This window comes from Chaetura pelagica, unplaced genomic scaffold (assembly GCF_000747805.2).
Source record: "Chaetura pelagica isolate M959 unplaced genomic scaffold, ChaPel_1.0 scaffold343, whole genome shotgun sequence".
Classification (NCBI taxonomy): Eukaryota; Metazoa; Chordata; class Aves; order Apodiformes; family Apodidae; genus Chaetura; species Chaetura pelagica.
Genome location: NW_009952873.1, coordinates 1,065,732 through 1,075,475, shown reverse-complemented (window position 1 = coordinate 1,075,475; position 9,744 = coordinate 1,065,732). Strand labels below are relative to the sequence as shown.

At 49.2% G+C, this 9,744-nt stretch overlaps 1 protein-coding gene across 1 annotated transcript; it reads right to left on the bottom strand.

The window, feature by feature from the left end:
• Positions 1–1,426: 1,426 nt before the first annotated feature.
• LOC104386592 (zinc finger protein 501-like) lies at positions 1,427–2,848 on the bottom strand. Its single transcript, XM_009995217.1, has one exon. It carries the CDS (start codon positions 2,846–2,848, stop codon positions 1,427–1,429), a length of 1,422 nt encoding a protein of 473 aa, XP_009993519.1.
• Positions 2,849–9,744: the final 6,896 nt, after the last annotated feature.

Sequence of the window (9,744 nt, the reverse complement as noted above, 5' to 3'; positions counted from 1 at the left end):
GCCAGCTGCCGCCGGGCGCTGCGGCGGGTGCTCCGGGGGAAGGAACGGCGGGGTCACCGAACCTGCACTGCAGGCGGTCGAAAGCCACGCAGATGTGGTGCTTAGGGGGGTGGGTTAGCGGTGGGTGGACCTGGCGGGGCCGGGTGAGTGGTTGGACTCAGTCGTGACGGTCTCTTCCAACCCAAACGATTCTATGATGAGCCCTGGGCTCTGAGAAATCCCAGCCTGGCCACCGCAGCAGCTGCTCCTCGTCCTCTTCTCTCTGGTCACAGGCTCCTCGCCACACCAAACTGCGTGCGGGGCCGGCCCCTGGTTACAGTTTCCCTCTCATCATACGCAAGGGCAGAAAACCAGATCGTACGGGGAAAACCAGGTTTTATTGAGGATGGAAACACATAGCTAGTAACAAAACATAGCGGTATAGAGGGAGGTTTATGTAATACACAGTCATTAGCATAGTGATAAATGCAATTATAGCAATTCCTAACTGTTGACACTTGACTTTGTATGTTAATACTTTACAGGCAATAAGAAAGCTAAAGAAGAGTATCATAAAAAGGACTACAAAATTGCAAACAGTCTCTGGACTACCAGAAGAAACTCGCAGGGTACCAGTTCTGACACATCTCAGGGCAAGGGGGAAGTATTTTTTTTTGGTTAAGTAAGGTAAGGCCACATTTTTTTGCCCACGTTTTATTGATGTCCCAAGTTGGAAGTGGCATCAAACCAGCAAGGGCAAATTTGGGAGAAACTGCCACAGACTAGGAATGGGCTGGATTCCAACTGGAAATGCTTGTGCATAGCTGCTTTCTGGGAACAGCCATGGCAGTTCTGTGTTACTCAGCTACCACATCACCCAGGCTTTGTGTAGGCAGAGGTAGGAATTAATTGTCCCATGTAAGATTTGGAAAACAGAGAGAAAAGACAAGTAGATTGAAGTTCAGCTCCAAAGCCTGAGAAGATCTGGAAGTGCCTTGTCAAACACTGGGTAAACATTAATGAAAGATAAGAGAGGGTGGTAAAAAAGGGAGTTCCTAAGACTAGTACAGTGTTTAACAAGCTGAAGTTTTGAGTCAGAACCAACCTGGAACCTTTTATTTTAATCTTCACTTCAGCTGAAAAGTTATTTTACAAGCCTGATTCTCCCACTCGATATTGTACCACATATTCACAGGCCCCCAATTAACCCAGAAGCTGGTGCCCACTCCTCAGGCTCTCGCCACTCTTCCTAAACCACCAAGTGCTCAGATCTGAAGACTAACTCCCTGTGTCTAGACCTCCTAATGGATTTTGTGCCACACAGCGCCCAGCCCTGACACCAGAGTCACCACATCTGCAGTCAGTCTCTTCCCACCACGGTTCTCATCACCCACCTTTTTCAGTTGCCCCCAAATAATGCTTATGTTTCCCGAACACCCACTCAGCCCTACGGCAGAAGCGAGCGGGAAGCGAGCATCCTCCTACCCACCGCACATTTGTAAGGTTTCTTGGCCACGTGGATTTTCAAATGCACTTTAAGCGTTGAGCTTTTCCGGAAGCTTTTCCCACACTCACCACACTCATAGGGCTTGTCTCCTGCGTGGATCCTCAGGTGGGCACCGAGGGCCGAGCTGTGCCTGAATGTTTTCCCGCACGCCTCGCACTTGTAAGGTCTCTCCCCGCGGTGGATCCTCAGGTGCACGTCGAGAGCTGAGCTCCGACGGAAGCTGTCCCCGCACTCCACGCAGATGTAGGGCCGTTCCTCGGCATGCGTGGTCTGGTGCTTGGCCAGAGCGGAGCGGTCGCTGCACCTCCGGCCGCACTCGGCACACTGGTAGGGGTTTGGCAGGAGGCTGCTGTGGTAGATGGGCAAGGCCTTCCCCCCATGGATCCGGCGGTGAGTGGTGAGTGCTGAGCTCTGGCTAAAGCCCTTCCCGCAGACGGGGCACTTGTAGGGCTTCTCGCCCGTGTGCGTTCGCATGTGGGTCACCAGCGAGGAGCTCTGCCGGAAGGTTTTCCCGCACTCGGTGCACTCATATGGTTTCTCTCCTGTATGGATCCTCTGATGCCGAATAATGGCTGAGCTGTCCCGAAAACGCTTACCACACTCCTGGCACTTGTGGGGCTTCTCTCCAGTGTGGACCCTGCGGTGTATGATCAGGGAGGAGCGGTCGCTGAAGCTTTTCTCACACCGGGGGCAATTAAAGGGTTTCTCACCCTTGTGGCTTCGCTGGTGAACAATGAGATGTGAGTTCTGACTGAAGCTCTTCCCGCATTCATTGCACTGGTAGTGTCTCTCTCCCGTGTGGGTCCGCTGGTGCCTGATCACGTTGGATCTCTGACTGAAGGTCTTCTCACACTCATTGCATTGGTAGGGCTTCTCACCGGTGTGGATTCGCTGGTGTTTGATTAGGTCTGAGTTGCGGGTGAAGCTCTTCCCACATTCTGAGCAGCTGAAGGGTTTCTCCGCCAGGTGGATCCTCTGGTGCTGGCTTAGGTATGAGCTCCGGCTGAAGCACTTCCCACACTCAGGACACTGGTAAGTTTTCTCTCCCACCTGCTGAATCCAAATGGCACTGTTCCCACACATTGGTGGATCTGGCTCATCCACAGCAAGGATAACCTTGCTGATGTGCGCTCTACCACTCTCCTCGCACCCCCAGACCTCCATCCCACAAGAAGTTATCATTCCCTGTCTCTTTCCAAAAGATGCTGCCACCACACTTTCTGTCTCCAGCTCTTGCTTGCAGACCTGTCTTTGATGGGTATCCTGGAGAGTATCTCCTGTCAGCTTTCTGGAGGGGAACAGAGGCAGTTTAGCTCTGAAAGGATTTTCCTGATGAAGCTTGCCCTTCTCTGTGTTGTCCATGGTCCTGTCACCTGCTGGAGTGAACAGAGGAAATAGCAATGAATAAACCCCCATGCTTCTCTGAGGGAGAAGTCCAAGCAGGGAGCCAGCCCCTGCACTTGTATCTCATCTGCGCGGAGTGAAGGCTCAGAAACTGAGGAGTGTGGGAACAGAGTGTGACCCCAAGGACGGGCAGTAAAGAGGGTCCTCTGTCATAAAGTCACAGCCATGAAGGACAAAAACTGTCACTTCCTTGTCCTCAAAGTTCCAATGCCTAGTGAGGTTAGAGGAACATCATGACTGGTCTACTCAACAGCCCCCACTGTAGCTGCTTCTCCTCCCATTGCCTATCAATCACTACTCTTCTTCCAGCATTCCCATGCTTAATCAAGAAACTAAGCAGCCAACACTACAGGAACATCCACCCTGCCAAGCACACTGTTTTCTTTCTTCTTTACAATCTTAGCCCTCTTCCTTAAAAAGAAAGCCCTATGTAGTCTGCAGCAAATTTTATCTAGATTTGTCTACAGAACAGATAGGCAAGTGAGTGGAAAGACAAACTGTTAACCAAGCATGGTAACGAACATTTAGACTGAAACACTTAGAAGCTTCTGTTTGTTTATTACTTATATGGAGAACACACCTCAGGAATGGATGCTGGAGAGTGAGGTGCTGGATGGCACTGCTTACAAAGTTACCATCATCCTCTTGCATGTAGGAGGTCAGAATATGAGATGAATGCAGCACGATAAATGCCTCACATTCTGTTTTGGGTGATCTGCTGATTTTGGAAGACAAACACCACACTGGTTATACTCATTTCCAAAGTTTTGTTTACAACACTCAGGGCTGAGAAACATTTCTAGCACAAATAAAGGCATTGCCTTGGCCAAGGCACAGACCTCGAGGCAGCAAAATGACCAGTAAAACATTAAAAATATTGTCAGTGTAAAAGGCAGAAAAAGCCATGCTTTGGCTAGTTATGCCTTGTAACATTCTGAATATAGTCTTTCCTGAAAAATACACAAGAATTGATTTAATTTTGGATAGGCTCTTTTGGGAAAGATTTCCCCAGCAGTGTGTTTAATCTGTATCGTACCCTCCCTACAAATCTTCCTGAAAGCAGAATCTACATTATAGGAGCAGAGGAGGCAGCATGAGTGCAGAGCATGGAGCACATGCCAGATTTTCAGCTTTCAGCTCTTCTCCTCCCTTCCCAGACGTGCTCTATTCAGTTTCTCACCTTGTGAGCAATCTCTCTGCTGTCTTGTGTTTAGATGCTTCTGGCAACAAAGCTGTTCCTCTTCACTCCATCCAGGAGGTTAAAGCCAAGCCAGGGACTGTAGATCCTGATCGGAGGAAAGAAAACAGAAGTAACAAATACCTATCATAGTAGCCATGCTGTAGAGTGAGATTACAGGAAAGTAACTGTTGAGGAGACAAAAGCAACCTAGACCAGAGCAAAATCACACCCAGAAAAATGAGTCAGGGTCCCTGTCTGTTCTGCCATGCACACCATGACACCACTGTTTGGGTCCAATAATCAGGGCCAGCTCATGTAGCAAAGATGGGGTCAACTACACATGCTGCCGAGAGCAGCCTGCCAGCTTGCTGCCTTCTCATAAATGTCTGGATGTTCCTCCTGCTGCACTTCCAGACAAAAAAATGCCTCCTACTGAGTTTTGTATAAGAAAAATACCAATTCCTCAACACATGTTTTCATCCTAGTGAACTAAATGAGAACATAAAGTAGTTAATGCAGTTCTGTTCTGCAGGTGGAGGAAAAATGCCACCTTCACAACAGGCTGCTTTCTGTGTCTGTCTGGCATCCTGTTTATTGCCTTTACCAAAGAAATATTTTGCTTAGTTGCTCTCAGTGGCTCAGCCAGGCACGCAGAGGTCTGGCTGACAGAAGAGATTTTGTTCTGCTCACGCATTATCAACAGGAGCAGTCCAAAGGCAGAATTTCCTGTCCTGTGCTCCAGAAAAATGGCAATTTGGCTGCTCTGTTCCAGATGGAGTTTACAGGGCTGGCAGTGAGAAAAAAAAGCCCCACAAAACAAAACCAGTCACACAGACACACCTGTTTATGCAAGAACACCAAGAGGACTTGTGACCAACATGAAATCCCACTTCTCAAGGATCTCTTTTCAGAGCAAATGTACACTGTGTGGGAGCGGGAAATAAAATTAGGTCACCCATTTACTTTTAGCACTACATTTGTGCAGTGGTATTTGTACAGCAGCATTTTAAGATGCTTAGGGCTGTGACATCCTAGAAATGCACAAGCTACAGGAAGAAAATGCTTAGAAACTGTACATGTGAATGCCAGCTTTGCAATGTTATCGCACCATTTTTGTCCCATTCCTACCATGCCACTAGCAACAAGTGTAAAATTACTCATGACTGGGTGTTCCTAAGAAAAAGAAATGTTAAACAGCATCTTTTCCTTCCAAAATGAGAAAGAAACTGAACTGGCTTCTCAGTGGTGTGCCAGAGGAGGGTACTGCAATAGACATTGGTTGCCAGGCTCTCCCAAGGGCAGAGGGAAGATTTCCCACACCCAGGCAGGTTGTGGGAAACAGCAGAAAGACACGTTGTATGCTGTGTAGTAAAGATCTGTCCCTAAGCAAGATGGGAAAATTAAAATGCCACTGAGCACCAGACAGGGACAAGGTGCTGGTCTCCGTAGCAGCCACGTTTGGACAAAGCCAAGGCCCCAAGCAGCGTCCTGGCTGATGAGGTACCCCAGTCCTTATGAGGCCAAAAGAGGAACAAGAGAAGTGAACCGTAGCGCGGGAAGGTGATGGGCTGCACGGAGCTCCTGTGACAACGGAGAGAGGCCCCAGGGTGCCCCATGAAGGACACGGCTGGCCAGGGTCAGGCACATCCCGGCCGAGGCCACAAGCCACAGGACACACACGGAGGACAGAAAGCTGTCACAGGTGTCAACCCAGTAAAACCAAACAACCTCCGGGGGGGCCTTCACTGAGTTTGGGCCCAGCGGCACAGCGAGGAGGAGGGCCGACCCCGCTGCCAGAGGAAGAGGGACATGTCCAAACCAGACCTCATGAAAGCAGCCGCCACTGCCTTCCCCAGCGCTGACCCGGCGGCCGGTAGCGAGCAGGGCCAGCGGCGGGGCGGGAGAGGAGGCGGCAGGAGAGGAGATGGCAGGAGAAGAGGTGGAAGGGAGGCCTGAGCGGGAAGCAGAACGGTAGGAACAGAGGCTTTTGTGACACCATCAGCCATGCCACCCCCCAGCTCTCCCGAGCCCACCTGGAGAGGCTGGAAGAGGACGCAGGCAGAAGTGACACCTCTGCTAGCACACTGGGTCCCAGCCTGCTACAAGCACTACCCATGGTGTGATGTCGGCCACATGGACTTGTCTGCTTTTGTCCAGTGAGTAGGAAACGCTTCTCCTTCAAGCTAGGCTGTGAGGAAGGGTGGGTGACCCAGCTGCTCTTTGCCCCTCCCCATTGCTCCTCAGCTTTGGCAAAAACACTCGCAAATGTCTCAGGTGCAAAGACCTCAGTTTCTTAAAATCTTGCCAGTCTTTGCTTAACATGAGCCAGCAATGTGCACTTGGAGGCCAGAAAGCAAACCACATCCTGGGCTACATCAAAAGAAATGTGGCCAGCAGGTCAAGGAAGATGATCAACCCCCCATTCTGCTCTCACGATACCCGATTTGGAGTATTGTGTCCAGTTCTGGAGACCCAACACAAGGACATAGACCTGCTGGAGTGAATCCGCAGGAGGGCTGCAGCACCTCTCCTACAAAGAGATATTAGGAAGAAATTCTTTACTGTGAGGGTGGTGAGACACTGGAACATGTGGCCCAGAGAAGCTGTGGTTGCCTGCTCCCTGGCAGTGTTCAAGGACAGCTTCGACAGGGATTTGAGGTGTCCTTCCCCATGCAGGGAGGTTAGAACTAGATGATCTTTAAGGTCCCTTCCAACCCAAACCATTCTATGATTCTATGATTCTGATTCTATCATGATTCTCTCATTGGGGCTGGTATTTTATTCATCAAGGAGGGCCAGAGAGTAACCAAGGAGCTGGGGAACAGGACTTAGAGCTGGAAACAGTGGGCAAAGGCTGTAGCAGAGGTGGAGACTGGAGACATGATGATGGGGACAGCTGGGCACATAAACTAGACACAAGTGCAAATGCAGAGATCTGGACTTCAGCTGCAAGGCCACAAGGGAAGAGCTGGCCGGGTGAAGTGACAGGGGATGCAGAAGAAAGAGGTCTGAGAGAGGACTTTGGTTAAAGACAAACAAAAAGGGACATAACTGGAAGAAATGGATAGGAAGGCTAGGCTTCTCTCACCACATCCTGCTGCAAGACCGTGGAGGGGTTCTGTATCCCCCCCAGTCTCCTCATTCCCCTGCTTTCTGCAAACCTCCATGTGTCACCTAGCAAAGTATGGTGCTGTCAGCTCACACTGCCTCATCAAGTGCTGTCCTTTGGAGGGGCAAGTTACATGCTTTTTGTTTGATCCTGCTCTGTCTGCAGGTGTCAAAAAGACAGAGGCCATAAGTAAGCTTTTAATTACTTTTTTTTTAACCCAGAGGGGTAAAAAAAGACATACTGGGTTAAGAGACTATTACAGAGGTTGCAAAGTCAAACTTGCAGCATGTCATTCTGGAACCTTAGATTTGTTCTCCCTGAGCATGGGCATAGTAATGCAGCTCTTTAATTACCTGACTTCACTTTTTTCACACAAGTTTTGGCTTCTTAGCTCCTGGATGGACACTGCCTTTCTAATAAGCCACTATTCAGTATGTTATGTCACCCTTATTGGTCAGTGTTTTGACTCTCTGATTTATTTACTGAACCTTTCTGAAGTCTGCTATAGACAGAATGACTCATTTCCTCTTTACATTTTTACTGTATGTTTTAGTGTTTCACAGCTATTAATTGGTTTATAGTGATTTTACAAATGGCAAAATAAGGGTCATGAGGTATTAAAGTAAAAAACATTCACTAATTTTAAAATCTCTGTTTGAGATAATCTCAGCCTTGTCTTCTCAAGATATAGAAGTGCTAATGTAGCACTTACTTGCCACTCAAAATATACCATATGCAAATTCCAAAACAGCAAGAGATCTCAGCCTTCCTATAAACAGCAACCCACAAGGTGAGGAAAATGCTATTAGTAACACACTAAGAAATCTGGACCATCTAGCATCATACAGGCATCTCTGTGGTGTAGCCAGGAATAAAACCTACTTCTTGGAAAGGTATCCAAAAAACTACCCTTGCCCTTCCAGCATCTGCCTTACTCATACTCCCATACACCTTCCAAGTTGTGGGAAGTCTGGAGAAGAAAAGGTTCCAGGGAGACCTTACAGCAGCCTTCCAGTTCCTGAAGGGGGCCTACATGCCCATGCAGGGGGGTTGGAACTAGATGATCTTTAAGGTCCCTTTCAACCCAAGCATACCAGATTTTCCCTAGAGCTAGACCCCAATCTTGACCCTATTATAGCATTTCCCATGTGCTGGATCCTGCATCCAGAGAAGGCAACAGAAATCTGGGTTCAGCCTTCCATCTCTTTTGTGTGTGCCATGGCTAGCGTTTTCTCCTCCCTCTGACTCCCTGCTGTTTATTTTTCACCAGTACTTATGGCCTGGGGCTGCAGAGCTAGCCCTTGGGGCAGGAAGGCACAGCATCCAGGAGCACCACTGTCTAACCAGGAGTACCACCAGTTCTTCATGTTACTCCAGGTCGCCCACCGCACCAGAACTGCCTGCATCCTTCGTTTGCTCTATGGCTGCCAGAACCCTCTGATCCAGAGACTGGACAAGTATGAAAACCATGGAATCATCCCTAAAGGTAAAGCTGACCATGACTCCCAAGGGCAGGCAAATGAATGGGGGTCCTGCATGGCCAGCACTGGACCTGATTGCTGGATGGGAACAGAGACTCGTGAGCTGGCAGGGGAGAGGGGTGGGTAGTGATCCTGCAGTAAGAAGGACATACTTGTTCATGAGCATCCTCTTTCACATTCAGTTGCATCCATGTGTGTCCCTAGGGCCAGCCTTCTCTCATGCCTTGAGTCATGGAGATGACCAAGAAGCAGTGGAGTTTCTCACTCAGGTTCAGGGAGGCCCCCAAATAGCATGGGGGTTTTCACGGAGGGATGTCATTCAACAGTGAGGTTACTGCAGAGACCTGCTGGGACCCCAGCACTGGTGTTTATCATTGAATCTGTGTCTTCAACTGCCTCTTTCTAGGGCCCATATGCACCGAAGTGAAAGGAGCTTCTTTCTTTCCTGACTTCTGCTCCTTTTCTTTTTATCGCTGTACTACAAAAAAGTACTTCATTAAGGTGAGTTATTTAGCTGTTTCCTGAAGACCACAGTGTCCTCTGGGCAATCATCAGGGAGGCCCTGAAAATGAGGAAGTAGGAAAGCAGGACGCTAATAGACAGGGAGGGTAGAAGAGAGCCACAAGCAGCCCACCTTCCAGGGGCATGCACACCAAGCTGATTAGCTGATACAGATGGTGCTTACAACCACTTGAAAATTGGAGACTGGTATTCCTGAAGAAAATGAGCCTCTGAGGACCACCTCAGCCCTTATCTCCAGCTCTCACTTCCAAGCAAGATGACACAATTTAGGCTACTGTAGGAGAAAGGGTGATTTACTTTGGGGAAGGAGAACTGGGAGTCCCAAGAAAAGACTTGGGAAGACCTGATATGAAAGGACACAAAGGTTTCTTTCCTTTCTTGGGCTCATCTTTGTAGGGAATGGGAAAGATGGGATTGTGCAGTGAGTGCTAACCCCACAGAACAGGGGGGTGGCTAGGTGCCTGCTCCCCAGGCCCACTGCCTCCACAGAGGTCTGTTTTCTCCTCCACAGAGGACTGCGTGCCAAAAAGCTGAGCTGGCCAGAACACGTGTCTCCAATGCC

Coding starts and splice junctions, on each gene's coding strand:
- LOC104386592 (XM_009995217.1), bottom strand. CDS start 2,848: ATGGACAACACAGAGAAGGGCAAGCTTCATCAGGAAAATCCTTTCAGA.